The 14,127-nt window shown below is 39.5% G+C and overlaps 2 protein-coding genes across 2 annotated transcripts; both read left to right on the forward strand.

Moving 5' to 3' along the window:
• Positions 1 to 365: 365 nt before the first annotated feature.
• Positions 366 to 5,116, forward strand: ppp1r42 (protein phosphatase 1, regulatory subunit 42; the record flags this gene model as incomplete). The annotated part of the gene is made up of 7 exons (XM_080855458.1): positions 366 to 497; positions 721 to 887; positions 1,156 to 1,294; positions 2,187 to 2,303; positions 4,154 to 4,271; positions 4,505 to 4,633; positions 4,971 to 5,116. 7 exons carry the CDS (start codon positions 366 to 368, stop codon positions 5,114 to 5,116), a joined length of 948 nt encoding a protein of 315 aa, XP_080711584.1.
• Positions 5,117 to 8,785: 3,669 nt separating this feature from the next.
• tcf24 (transcription factor 24) lies at positions 8,786 to 9,602 on the forward strand (the record flags this gene model as incomplete). The annotated part of the gene is made up of 2 exons (XM_080855459.1): positions 8,786 to 9,251; positions 9,492 to 9,602. The coding sequence occupies exons 1-2, from the start codon at positions 8,808 to 8,810 to the stop codon at positions 9,600 to 9,602; spliced, it is 555 nt and encodes a 184-aa protein (XP_080711585.1). The 5' UTR covers positions 8,786 to 8,807.
• Between the last annotated feature and the right edge of the window lie 4,525 nt (positions 9,603 to 14,127).

The following is a 14,127-nucleotide window of genomic DNA, read 5'->3' on the forward strand; positions in this document are numbered from 1 at the left end:
GTTTGTATATGCTGATATTCTGATATTTACACATCATGTGCCATCATCATACGCAATATACATAGTAATATTTTACCATTAATAAACTGATCAAATTCCTAAATTTAAAAAAACATAACTACAGAGGTTCATTATCTTTTAACTGTTAGATCTAACTACTATTGGAATGAATTTGAAGGTCAATATGTGAAGATTTTTAAACAAGGTATTTTAGGTTTCCAGACTTTTTTTTTTGTTTAAATGTGATGAGTTATTGACCCTCATCCCCTCATTATCTGTAATTTACAGACTTGTGTGGTCATTGTCCCATGACTGTATTGGTAAGGACATTTTCTTCTGTGAGCATTTTGGTGTGACGAGCCATCATGGTCCGTCTGACAGTGGATCTGATTGCCAAATACAGCAATCGGTCTAAGAATAAAAGACACAACTCCCTCCCACAATACCTCAAGAAAGTGACCCATTTAAACTTCTCAAACAAGAACATAGATGATATTGTGAGTATTTTCTTTTAACAATGTGTGCTACTATTTACTTCACATTTTTTATTTTTGTATGTGTTAATATGAAGCACATGAACAACATTTTCAGCATAATCTTCAACATAATTTCCCATAGACATAGAATAGGGACACAATACCTCAAGAAAGTGACCCATTTAAACTTCAACATCAGCTTTTTAATACATTCATTTGTCTTGCTCTCATTGTTCTCCTGCAGGATGACCTCTCTATGTGTCGAAATCTCACAGTCCTGTACCTGTATGACAACCAGATAACGCATATCTCCAACCTGGCCTGTGCCTCCAACCTCACCCACTTGTACATGCAGAACAACAACATCATGCATATAGAGAACATCTCTGCCCTGACCAAGCTCACCAAACTGTGAGTGCAAGACCTCCCACGACATACACAGTTACAAGCACGCATGCAACAAGCTCTGGGGGGGGGGGGGGGTGGGGGACAGAAACAAGAGTCTTTGAAATAGGATCAGTCTGCTCTGCCTGCTTGCGCTGGTGATATGAAATAACAGAAACAACAGTAGTGTGTTACCTGATCTGGAGGGGGGCTAGAGAGGTCTGTGGTGCTGTTCGTGGAGGCGCTGGTGGCAGTGCTGGTGTGACAAAGCTCTGGTGGTGATCTGTTGTGTCAGGTATCTTGGAGGAAACAGCATCACGGTTCTCGAGGGTCTAGACGGGCTTAAGGAGTTGAAGGAGCTGCACATTGAGGGCCAGAGGCTACCACAGGGAGAGACGCTGCTCTTTGACCCCAGGACCATGAACTCGCTCGCCGTAAGAACACCTCACTTACAGTCAAACCTTTGCTTAAGAGAACTTCACTTTCGGACAGAGAAAATGGTCCTGTACACCAAGCTCAAGTTCAGACCCAGACACCAAGAGAACTTTATACCTTCTCTTCAGTACCACTTTATATTATTTCCTGTGGTACTATATACTGGTATCGTACTTACATTAAGCAATTTATTTATTTATTGTAATTAGTTTTAGTAACAGTAAGTAGTTTATTAGTGGTAATAAGTTATAGTACAGTGGTACCGATACAAGGCATAAAATACACCATATTAATGTCCCGAGTATATGATGTATATTGATTAATTGGGCGGCGAATTCTTTTCCATAAAAGAGCCAACCGACAGAATTATTTCTATTTTACTATTATTCCCTGATCTCCTAAGTGAGGAAGCTGACAGGGAAAATAGTTTAACCACATTTACGGCAAACAGCCATTGCCAGAGCCCAAGAAGTGGCTCCCAGTGTAGGTAATGTGAAAAATATCTTTTCCACTTGTATGGTGGTCCAGAAATCAGATATAATGTGTTTGGCTCTCCAAAACCTTCTCAGTGATTTAAAAGCGCCCTCTGTTTTCTCTTCTTCTGACATATCACCAAGGACTGTTTACTCCTTGGGCCGTGAGTAAACAAAGTGCAAATCTGAGAAATTTAGTTTATTTTGATAATTAAAGAAATTAAGGCACACTTGTAGGAACTGGAGCTTACCCCAGTTTAAGGCTTGGTAAACCCCTCCATTTATAACCAAATAAAACAGCATAGGCCAAAAGCAATAGCACCTCTTTCCAAAATGAGTTTTATAAGCATATCTGGGATGTGATACCTCTGTATTCCTTGTAACGTTGAGTATAACCTTTCATGTGTTGTATCATCAGGAATCGCTCTCTGTCCTCAACATCAACAACAACAATATTGATGAAATCAGGGACCTGGCTCCTCTGATAAAGCTAACAGATTTATATGCATCAGACAACCAGTTTAGGGACATAGAGGTGAGTGGAAACTTCACTGCACTTTTTTGTAGAAAGACACGCATTCATTCACAACATAAGTACAGCAGTTGGACATGAGAAAAGCTAACCTTCAAAAATACTGCCCCGTAAAGTTTGTCAAAGCGAGTACCAGAAAAGGAATAGCATCACAGTACAACAGAGAAATATCCGTTGCATTGCAAATGGACACATGGACAACACTGTTGATCAGAGACTCTTTCAATAATAAAGTTGCATTTTTCTAGTGGTGTGTGAAATGATATGGAGAGCAGGGTGCTAAAAACCAAATCCCTCAAATCCTGCCAACAGTTCCTGGTCCCTGGATTTGCACAGGCTCCGAATTATTCAACAAATCAGCAAGCTACTCCCCAGGGACCAGCTCTGCTGACAACTTAAACAAGTGCAAATTTTGTCCTTTCCTCCCAGGGCTGATTTTGCTCGGAATCACGCATCTGATAATCTGCGTCCACCACAGAATTACAGGAGACAATCATCTGAAGCAAAAGATGTACTTTACTCCTCTTGGAGCTAATATTGAAAAATTAGCCGTTCTTTTATGTGTAATGCTACAACCCAGAAAGTCCTCTTTTTCCACTAAACACTAGCTTTTTAAAAATGGCACTTGGTCCCAGCTTAAAATGTAAACCTCAGGATGCCACTGTTTGAAGTAAAAGAGAGTTGGACAGCATCTACTGACTGCTGACAGATATCCCTGCTGCAGGTAATTGCAATACATGTGTCACGGGCTGCTTTCTTGGTTAGCAGATATCTCCTTTAATTTATACAACCCCTCGGCCACTTATTGATTGGGCGATGACAGCACCAGCAGGATCAATCCCTCCTTTGGCACAATTTGGCCCCAGAATCCAGCGGAGGCATTATGGATTTTTAAAATAGATTATGACAGGCAGGGAGCCGAGTGACAAATGGGTATCTGCAGAGGCCGTTAGCGGCGCGTGGTCAGACTGCAGGGCTGGGGGTGGTGGAGAGGTTGAGAGGAGATGGCCTGAGGGTGGGGGGTGGTGAGCTGGGGTATGGGTCGAAGCACTGGTCAAATACAGGTTCATAACTGGCCATCATTAGTCCACTGTGGGGGCCAGCGGAAGACCCAGCCAGGCCCGCTCTCAGCACTCACACACGGGAGGGCAATTTGGCGCTGCTGGGGCACTTCCCAGCCAGGCTTCTGTGAGTGACGGGCCTGACAGATCATTTATCAAACGCCTGAGAGCAGCTCAGGCCACTCCGGGGTCCCCGCGAGAAACTGATTGCACGTGGACTGAAAAGTGGAAGCACTTTAAGTTGAGACAGGAAGGCAATGCACAATCAGAGCGTGTCCAGAGAGTATTCATATTTCCAGCCTTGGATTAATGTGTCTTTAGATAAACATACACTGCGGGGCAACATGCTGGAGGACTGGTGCCCGGGGGAACTTGTTAGTTAAGCCGTCCTTGTGACAGCATTTATTAGAACAAGCTGACGTCCTGTTTATGCCTGTACATTCCCCTGTTATACCTTTATTTTTGTTTAAGACTCTGTTTTGCCTCTGTAAGCACAATAATAGAATGAGTAGTAAATGTGTTAATGACGTGTGTTGGGGTATTTGTACAAATATTATTGTAAGAGATTACTTTCGGTTTAATCACAAAATCATGTTTTGCATGTTTAATTTTGATATAGTGTTTCTTATTATTTTCAAATTCAGAAGACATACATTTCATGTATACAGATAGATAGATAGATAGATAGATAGATAGATAGATAGATAGATAGATAGATAGATAGATAGATAGATAGATAGATAGATAGATACATAAATACATAGATCTTTTGTACGTTTGTTGTATTTTTAGGACATTGAAATAGTGTGTAGTCAGTGGCCTGAACTACATCGAATGGATCTGAGTGGAAATCCCGTATGCCAGCAACCTAAGTACAGAGACAGACTCATAACTGTGTGCAAAACGCTAGGTAAGAAAATCCATATACAGTAAATGTTATAATTTAATAAATAAATGTCAATGTTATATTTCATTTTAGAAATATATGTAATCTTTATAATCATCTTCATAACATTTCTGTATATGACATCGAAAGGGTAACTTACAGTACAGACTAATGATGATAAAGGTTGTGAAATTGGTCTGGGGGTTAATAAATGCAAATAATGAACATGATAATGATCCAAAGTTATTTTGCTTTAGAGGATCTTGACAGGAAAGCAATCAATGAGCTGTCCAGGCAGTTCCTAATTAACTGGAAGGCTTCCAAAGCCAAGAAGAAACTGAAGGACGAGCGAGTCATGACAGGACAGATCACTTACCCCTTCGATGGTGAGAGAACACATCGCTGCAGTGAAGTCGGTCCTGGTGTGAGGCTGATAGGCGTTCACTTTTTTTTTTGCTCAGCTTTGCAGACACTGTCATGTTGTGTCAATACAATATCTGTGCCATTGGAAGAGGCTCACATCCACATCTTCCATCACAGTGCATGCCTTCACGTACAGCTTAGGTGTCTGTCTGGGCTTTGTTTTAATCAAATCGGTCAAAAGAGGTGTAATTTATACTATATTAGGACTAAAGCAACCTAAGCGTGCATGTTATCACTAGAGTTGTATAGGAACACTCCTGTTTGGTCCTCCTGTGTCTTGAGCCCCTGTTTGTTTTACAGTCGCCATTCACAACGTCCCCGAATGTTCTCACATCGTCCCCTACGCCAGCTTCAGGGGCAAGAGGAGGACGAAGGACGCTAAGAGCCGGGGAGATGGCGCGAAAAGTGAATGCATGACATTTAGGTGCAGTATAAGCAGACGTTGATTATACTTTTCTTCTATACTATACTTACAGTCCTTTATATAGCTGCCTTTAGACCAGCATCATTTTTTGTTTAAACCCCTTTAAGACTAAGGGATGGATTACATTTTTTGTGGCCATTTAGTGTGTTTAGATTGTTTGTATACGCAGCCCTAAAAAATTGATAACATGAGACACATTATCATTGGATATCAATTAATAGGCTACAAAATTGTAATCTTTTAAAATGATTTCTCATCTGAGTGTTTCTGAAATAAGTGTTCTCTACTTTTCTTCTTATGTGTTTGATGAATGGTCTGCTGTTTGTCAAATGTTCCAACCTGAAGTTTTTTTTTTTTCTTTTTCTTCCTGTACAAATAAACATCTTTCTTACAAGCTCTGGGGGCAAAGGCCAAACATGAGCTCATTATGTGTAGGATAACCACAGCACTGCCCTTTTGATTTCAGAGCTTACTTTACAGACACTTTTGCACTCTAATCTGATAAGTACAGTCTTAAATCTTGCAGTACAGCATACAGTGTGTGAATGTGCGTTGATGTGTGTTTTTAATAAGTTACCTCTTACTCAATAATTCAGAATTCAGAATTTAACTGCTTAATGATTCCCCAGTATCATTTCAGACGTATAAGATATTAAATCATAGTTGAATAATATATTTCAGATTGCTTTTATATTTAAAAGCCATACAATGATAACATTGACATTAATGCTTAGTCACACTTATTCTGATATATGAAAATCATAATCCAAATGTATTTATTTGTGTAACTAAAATATAAAGTATAGAATGACAATTTTGCAAATAAGTCAATAAATAATAGAGATTTCATATTACATGAATTGCAAGATACAAACTGTTAAGGCAACTTTACACAAAAAAAGGTTAGAATCACACTTTCAGTTTAGATGCATTCAAGCGATACAGTAAATGTGAATTCTTCTGTGATGCTGTTGAGACACTTTGTCTGACAATTCTTTTGATTGTATGTGTGTGTGTGTGTGTGTGTGTGTCTGTGTGTGTGTGTGTGTGTGTGTGTGTGTGTGTGTGTGTGTCTTGTTTGTGTGTCTTAGTGTGCCCCGCAGGTCACAGAATGTGATGTTAAGTGCTGGGGAGCTACTCACCGACTGTCATAAAACCAGGAGTCATCTGACTTTGATTTAAGACAAGATATTACTCCCCCTCTTCATCCCCCCAAAAAACACACATCTTCATAATTCTTTGTTTCACACCTTTACTCTATTTATTGTCTGTTTCATCTCTCTCTCTCTTTCTCCGTCGTTCTCTCTCTCTCTCTGCCACACACACACACACCTCCTTGCACGCTCCCATGCAAAGCTCAGCCTGTCACAGCAGCGTCTGGAGAGGATCTCTGCCCTCTGAAGATGGAAGTCTACAGCCACATTTTGCCAGTGTCACTTCTCTGTCAGTGTGGAACATTTCACATGGATGGAACACACTGTGCTCTGTGGACTGCAGTCCATTTCAACAGAACAAGACCTGTTTCAGATCCTCTGCTTCCTGTTTTAAATATGACGCCTATAGTTTCTTATTCTTCATTTTCTATTTTATTGTGAAACCACGAATAAAATAGCTTGTTTACTTTACATGAATGATTTTTTTGTCTTATTTATATGCTTATTTGTATTCCTTGGTGATTATTGGTATTTGAAATGATGCGTTAAAATAGCTTTTGGAGTCTTGCATCCTGCAATGATTAAACATTGTATGTCTTGATAAACAATGGATGAGTTAAGTATTCGACAGAATGAAATACAAACAACAAACATTCCTCACAAAGTGAAGCATAATTTTGAACATGTAAATTAAGGATAGACTGCTTCATATTTCACATTTCCAAACTGTGAATTTGAAACTATTTCATTCACATGTTTTATGTTTTGTTTCTGTAAATGTATTCGTATGTGAGACAACTATAATTTTAAGACATGGATGCTGACTTGGTATGTTAACATGTTCATTCATAGCTAATATATACACGAACCGCACATAAATATTTGACACAGCTTTTATTTCATTACTTTCATTACTTTTTTATGTCTCCACTGAGGTTTAACCCCACGATAAGGAACATTTCCAATTTAATTTATATTACATTGACTTGACATTACATTTCTCGACAATTATCTACAGTATATATGTGGACTAATCCTCATTCGCAATTCTCTCTATACAACAAAACTCGCTGAATCGAAACATACTTTGGTCATTGTATTACTGGTGCGTGGCTTCAATTCCCTGCTTACCTTTGAATGAGCTCTTAAAACCACACAAGAGTATAACCTCTGAAAGATGGGGAGTAATTAAGCAGAGAAGCTTACTTAACCTTTTTTGCTTTACCTCATAATTAGTGGCCTGGAGCGATACTGTTACTTCATCCTTACAAAAACAATGTTTATTAAGAACAGTCTGAGATATACATGTTATGAATAATTCCATTCATTAATTTACCGACATCTCCGTTTGCGGACCTTGGAAATCAGGGTGATTAATTTACTAGTCTCTCAAGAATTTCCTCAAGCTTGCCTGTTGATTGCAATGTTTGGGCCTTATTTAGCTGTGTCCCAGAAATGTAAACTGTGTATGCTCTCTGCAACTCCAAACACTATGGCAATATCTTCTTACTTACGCATTATTGAGAATTGTTATCTAGAGGTCAATGATGTTTTTGCAAATACATGAAGGATGGGAGCAAGAGCAAAAACATCAGTTATTTCGATTAAATATTAAAAATAAATCCATCTCACGAAGCATGTGTTTTTATGGTATAAACGCATTTATCTCTAGATTGAAGTCTAACAAGAAATACGAGTTGGTCCCCCAACGAAAGGAAAAAAATGCTGCCTCTGGCGTTGAAAATACGTCTTCGCTCTCAGATAGAAATAAGTTGCGAAAGTGAAAAGAGCAAGGAGCCTCAGTGGCTGCCAGGGAGTTTTAAGGGGTTCTTGATTAATTGCACCGGAGTGAAAGACTTGTCAGCTCTTTGTGTTACCAATAAATTAGAGGCTCCTGAGACTCGCAGTCATTCAGGTAAGAGCGCAACGTGTGCAGGGGCATCACCGCACCTTCTCCGCTAACCGCGCCTGGTTTATATAGATTTTTGGGACTTGAAACTGGACTTGGCTTTTCATCTCCTCAGCGGCGCAGCAAGAAGCCACGTATGAGAGTTCAGACACAACTACGTTTATGTATGCAGTTCGTTTACATCACAGCAGAGGAGATAAGGTAAGCTAGATGTCTTTCACATTGTTTTAATGTCATTAGATATTTTTTAACAGAAAACTGATAATTTGTCCCTTGCTTTGTTTTTAAAAGTTAACCTCTGCATGCCTTCATGGGTGGAGCGTTTTCAGTGTCTTCTGAATCATAAAATACATTTGTTTGTGGGATTTTTTTGTTGTCTGTGCTTCTTTGCTGTTTGTCAGCTACGCTTAACCAAATACAACATATTCAAATAACATCCTCCAACAATCAACACTTGCAGCAATAGTTGTTTATCACAGCAGCAGCATCATTAGAATAAATGTGTTCTTTGCCTGGAGCTGACGCCGTGTTCATCAATCAAGCACTGGCTGCAAAGTTCTATGTAATGTCCTCTTTAGAATTTTGACAGTGTGTTTGTCGAATGTATCAAATGAGACATGTGTTGCCATTCAGGTTTAGAAGTGGTCCCTATGGTTGGAAGACAGACGACCCGCATGGATAGTGGAAATGGTCCACTGACAGTAATGGATGAGAGTCCCACATCAAGCCCTAACTCCAGCCCCAGTCCCGACATGCTATCGACCGAAAGCCGGCGGACTGAGGCCCTGTCTCGCTCCAGGGTGGTCCCAGGCAGTAGTCTTGGAGGCAGGGGACGTCCGGCTGCAGCTAACGCAGCCCGGGAAAGGAGTCGGGTGCAAACTCTCAGACACGCGTTCTTGGAGCTACAGAGAACCTTGCCATCGGTGCCACCGGACACGAAACTGTCCAAACTCGATGTTTTGATCTTGGCCACTACGTACATAGCCCATTTGACACGAACCTTACAGGAAGAAGGAGTGGAAGAGGGAGAGATCACTAAACAAACCGAGGCCTTACAGTCACTCAAAGGTGATGGATACTTACATCCTGTAAAGGTAAGCGTCACAGAGAGATGTATTTTCTATTACATTAGGCCTACTCACATGGTGATACAAATTAGTCATTAGGCTACTTTAAACTTATATAAAATTATGTTGAGGCTTCTAAAAATCGTATTTTTAAAAAAAAAATATAGGTCAATTAACACGTGTAAAGTCTACTGGGAAGTAAATACACCGCATAATGTTCCGATTGTCCTCTTTGTGTGTAGTGAACTATTTTCTTGTGTATTACAGAAATGGCCAATGAGATCACGGCTGTACGTAGGCGCCTCCGGCCATTTCCTAGGAAACAACCAGAATGAAAATCAAGGTGCATCCTCATCGTCATCCTCCAAAACCAAGTAACTTGCTCAAGTCATTCTATTTCGAGGCAGTGTCTAGATGAAGGTTTGAACTCTTGCTCAACGAAGCTCAATAACTATTAGCCATTTGATGAGCCTTTCTTTTTCTCAGTTTTCTTATGGTTGTGAAATGCATTTGTATAACTCCAACCATGCAAAGCATATGGATTTTGGATATAAAACTTCAACACCAATCCAAAAACATTGCGGTGATGAAAACAAGAAGTTGACTGATGGCCTGTGTGCACATTAATATATTACAAGTATGTATATTGTAAATATATTTACATTTTGAATTGTCAAAGATTTTTCGTTTTGTCTGCGCGGCTGGGTTCTCCGTTGAGTTCTGCAGTTCTGTACATGTTGGGGGGCTATACCAAGTACACCCTGAAATTCCGTGTGTTGGGATAATGAGCTTGTCATGCTTGACTTGTTGGCTATGCACTTTCAGTTGAAACATTTGCACTAAATGCATGTGTGAATAACTTAACATTCGTCATGTGAAGTGGACTGTCAGAAGCGCAACAATAGAAGTAGAAGCCTCTTCCTTTATAGTTCTTTTCCACGTGAGTGATTGCAGATGTTTATCTTGAAATATGAACTTTAATGAAATGAGGATAAATTAAAACCAACAAACATCATGTACCGTATATATTTATATTAGAAGACAAAACAATGTAATAGCAATTCTCTAGTTAAGTTACTGTCACTTGTTTTCTGATGTTCTTCATGTCCCTCCCTATTGTCAAAAACTGATGAGTGAATTATGTGATGAATAGTAAGTCGATAAATAAAATGTAAATATTGATGTAAATGTAACAATCTACTGTTGTGCTTGATTACACTTCAAAGATTATTGTGCATGGGCCTCATTAGGCCTGGGCGTTCCGGTTCACCATCCCAAATGTTTTGAATAGCCCCAGATTCGAATAATAATAAAAAAATCCCCCCAGATCTATTGAACTGTCATTCCAATCGTGTATCAAAGAGCTGGAAAATAATATGGTTGATCTAAAATGCAAGTATGGGTAAAAAATATGACCTCCTCTCTGTGCCATTCAAGCAGCAGATCTTTACGCTTTCGCCTTGGTATAATGGCATAGCTTGGGAGGCTATTGGTATTGGCATACTAGCAGGGCCGGATTAACAATTTTCTGTGCCCTGGGCAACAAGGCTCAAGGCCCCCCCCCCCCCCCCGCGCCAAACAATCGTAAAGTCGCTATTATCAAGATCATAGCCTACACTAGTGGAGATGTATGTGTGCACAAAAGCCTCAGCATAAAGTGCATGCATTCAAGAGACCATTCAGACGCACAAATGTGCATAACTTTTTACAATTAATCTTTAACAGAACTTGGTGGCTTGATGAGTACTTATCTTGAAAGCAAACAGCTAGGTAGGCCTTAACTTAAAACCATGGAACATTTTAAAAATGCAAAAATGTGAAATTATCACCAACCATGAAGCAGGCAATTAGTGTGTTTTTAGTAAAAGTAAACCATTGGCTACACTGTTGCATGTAATTTCAAAGTCAAGATCATGTTTATTGTATCACAATTCAACATTTGATGTTGATCACTTCACTACTATATATATCCTTATTATTTTTGTTTAAACAAATGGACCTTACAACTGGCCTCTCCTTTAAAGACTGAACTCATGACTACACAAACATTATGAGGCCTAATGACCTATCTTTACTTTTAAAACTTCTCTCATTAACACTAGGGGTGGGCGATATGGGCAAAAAAGAATATCTCTATTTTTTTTTTTTCATTTTGACGATAATTAGACGATATTTAAAACAAATGTGATTGGAATTCTCAGAGTTATACCTTCTTGGAAATTACAATAATGGGCACAATGTTTAAGGAAAACACTTTTTTATTGTCTTTAAACAAAAATAACTTAATTGAACTGCAATGCAGAAATATTGAACTCTTGAAATAAAGTGCTCCATGCATCCATGATAATTATTGCACATCAACAGCAGTGATTATGGCCTTAAACTTAAAATTCTGTCCCGGATTGTACAAAAATACAAATACATGAGCATTCGAGCATGGATTGGGACGATTTTTTCTGTGCGAGCCCGGCCCGGTCCGACAGAATAGTAACCGAGCCCGGACCCAGTCCGACAGGCATTCAAATATTATTTTTTTTCGAATCCGAACCGAGCCAGAAGGAATCAATCTCAACTGTTCATAGTACTAATGCCACATTGACGTACGTTTTTTTTATGAATAGCCTGGCTTTATTAAACTGAGGCATCAACAGTGAAATGCTCTCTCACACAAACAAGCGCTGTTAAACGCTTAAGCGTGCACAATAAGGCCAATAAGTATATTTAAATTAAATGATTGACATTGCAAGAACGTTTAGTAAAATGGTGCGGCTCCTTTAAGAAGAGCACGTACAGGGAGGGAGAATGGTGACGCATAGTTTGGATGCAGCGTCAAAGATTTATGTGCTGTAACAGTGTTAACCAATATGTGAGTAACGTGAGTTTTAATAAAGCATAGCGTGTGTAATGTGTAGCTATTTCATTCCGTTTGCTAAACTTTCCTGCTGTCTGTATTTACAGACGTAACGGGAAGGGAATTAACCCGAAGTTTAAAACATGTAGGCTAATCTACTTCGGCCATGGAGCATTTTACTCCCCTGCAATCTCCAACTACGAGACAGCCTCCGACAGCAGGAAAGGTTAACAAACGGAACGAAATAACTACACATTACACACGCTATGTTTTAATACAACTCACGTTTTATGCTATACCAACGGAGGCACAACAGACATCACCATGCGCTGCCAGGACTGCGTTCATAACGTGATATTTGTCAACAACGTTGTCAAGTGCCCCTTTGATGTCATGGGCCCTGGGCAAGTGCCCAGTTGCCCTAATGGTTAATCCGGCCTTGCATACTAGTATTGGTATTGTTGGCATTGTTAGTAGTTACCTAGCAAATTCACTAAGGCAAAACTCATTGCTATTGATTTAAGAAGCTTCAAAACAGAAAAAGGATAAAGGGAAGGAGGCGCAGGCGAGGCTAGAGAAGATTGAGGACGAGTTTTCTCCTGTTCCTGACCATTTGAGCAAGGAAGGGAAAGAAAAGATGAGAACCATTCATAGCATATTGACTCAACCTTATTATCTCCCAGTTTAAAATCTTCAACCAGCACTTCAGGCCCAGCTAATCCTCGGTTTACTAAACATAGGCTGACATTGTGTTTTTTGGTATTCCAACAGTTCACAAGAAATGTAATTGCAACCTTGTAATTGTTTTCTCTGTTATCAACATGTGTTTGTGGGTAACCTATGGCATTTTGCATGTCCTGTGTCAGCATGTAGTGTTTTCATGTAGACAAGCAGTGTGGTACAATGCATGGGGTTATGTTCATGTACTACAGACAACTGGCCCTGCATACCATGGGGTGTCTTAATACTAACTGTTTCTGTCTCAAATTGCGTGAAAATTGAGCATTTACCTGCTAGAATTTAAACAACAGGTGAGCAAGCCCGGAACCCCGCTACAGGTATGGGCCCTGCATATTGTCACACCCTGTGTAACAGCAATGTATAAGAGTGACATTTCAGTTAACAGTCCATTTACTATTGTATACCTAGTCTAGGCCTACATGAAGAAGAGCTGCACTTGAGTATGCAGGAAAAAGAATGACTAGGCCCAGTGGCGCCCCCACCTGTACCCACCTGTTTGATTAGTAGCATATTATTGACTTGAAGTGGAATTGGCAGATCCAGAATGTAGTATAATGATGTGAAAGTAAATTGAAATAATGTAGAAATGTTTAAATTACAAAAAAGCAATGTAGTTGAATTGAACGCAAAAACAAACAGGCGATGGACCTAACTTAGCCGTCACTGAGTAGGTAAAAGTGATGCCCAGTCTGGACTTCAGATGTCGAGCTGGTGCAACTCAACAATGCAGCAGGAAACTGATTCTGATCAGTGCACCATCCTAGAACAGACAGTTGACAATGTACTCAAAAATAAATACCATTAAGGTTCTACTGATGCCTGTCTTGGCTGCTTCAGCGGAAGGGTCATTCAGCTGCTTGAGAGTTTTGAAGACATAGGCCTATATGAGGATTCATTGAGGAACAGTATGACAGAGACATTGGCTTTAGTAACAGAATTGGCTCTAATGAATGTTCATAAGACTTTGAAATCGACAGAGAAAGACTTTTGAGGGAATCTGACAAAACTGGTCAGGTAGGCTGAGTTTAATTATCTTTACTGTTACACACAGTAACAGCTAACTGTTGGTTTCTGTTGATGCACATCATGAGCTAGCGACCAAGAAACGCATTTGCTTCTTATCAGACTGACGTTAATTATTTATTTCAAAATGCATTTAAACCTCACTGGGTTCAGTGCTACAAAGTTAACTAGACATCTGAGCGATTTTAAATAGAAAGAAATAGATATGGCTGAGTTTAACTAGGCCAAATAAGCAGTCATTTAAGCCACCATATAACGTAGGCTAATGGTGCGTTCATAAGTAACTGG

This window comes from Sprattus sprattus (assembly GCF_963457725.1).
Source record: "Sprattus sprattus genome assembly, chromosome: 17".
Classification (NCBI taxonomy): domain Eukaryota; kingdom Metazoa; phylum Chordata; class Actinopteri; order Clupeiformes; family Clupeidae; genus Sprattus; species Sprattus sprattus.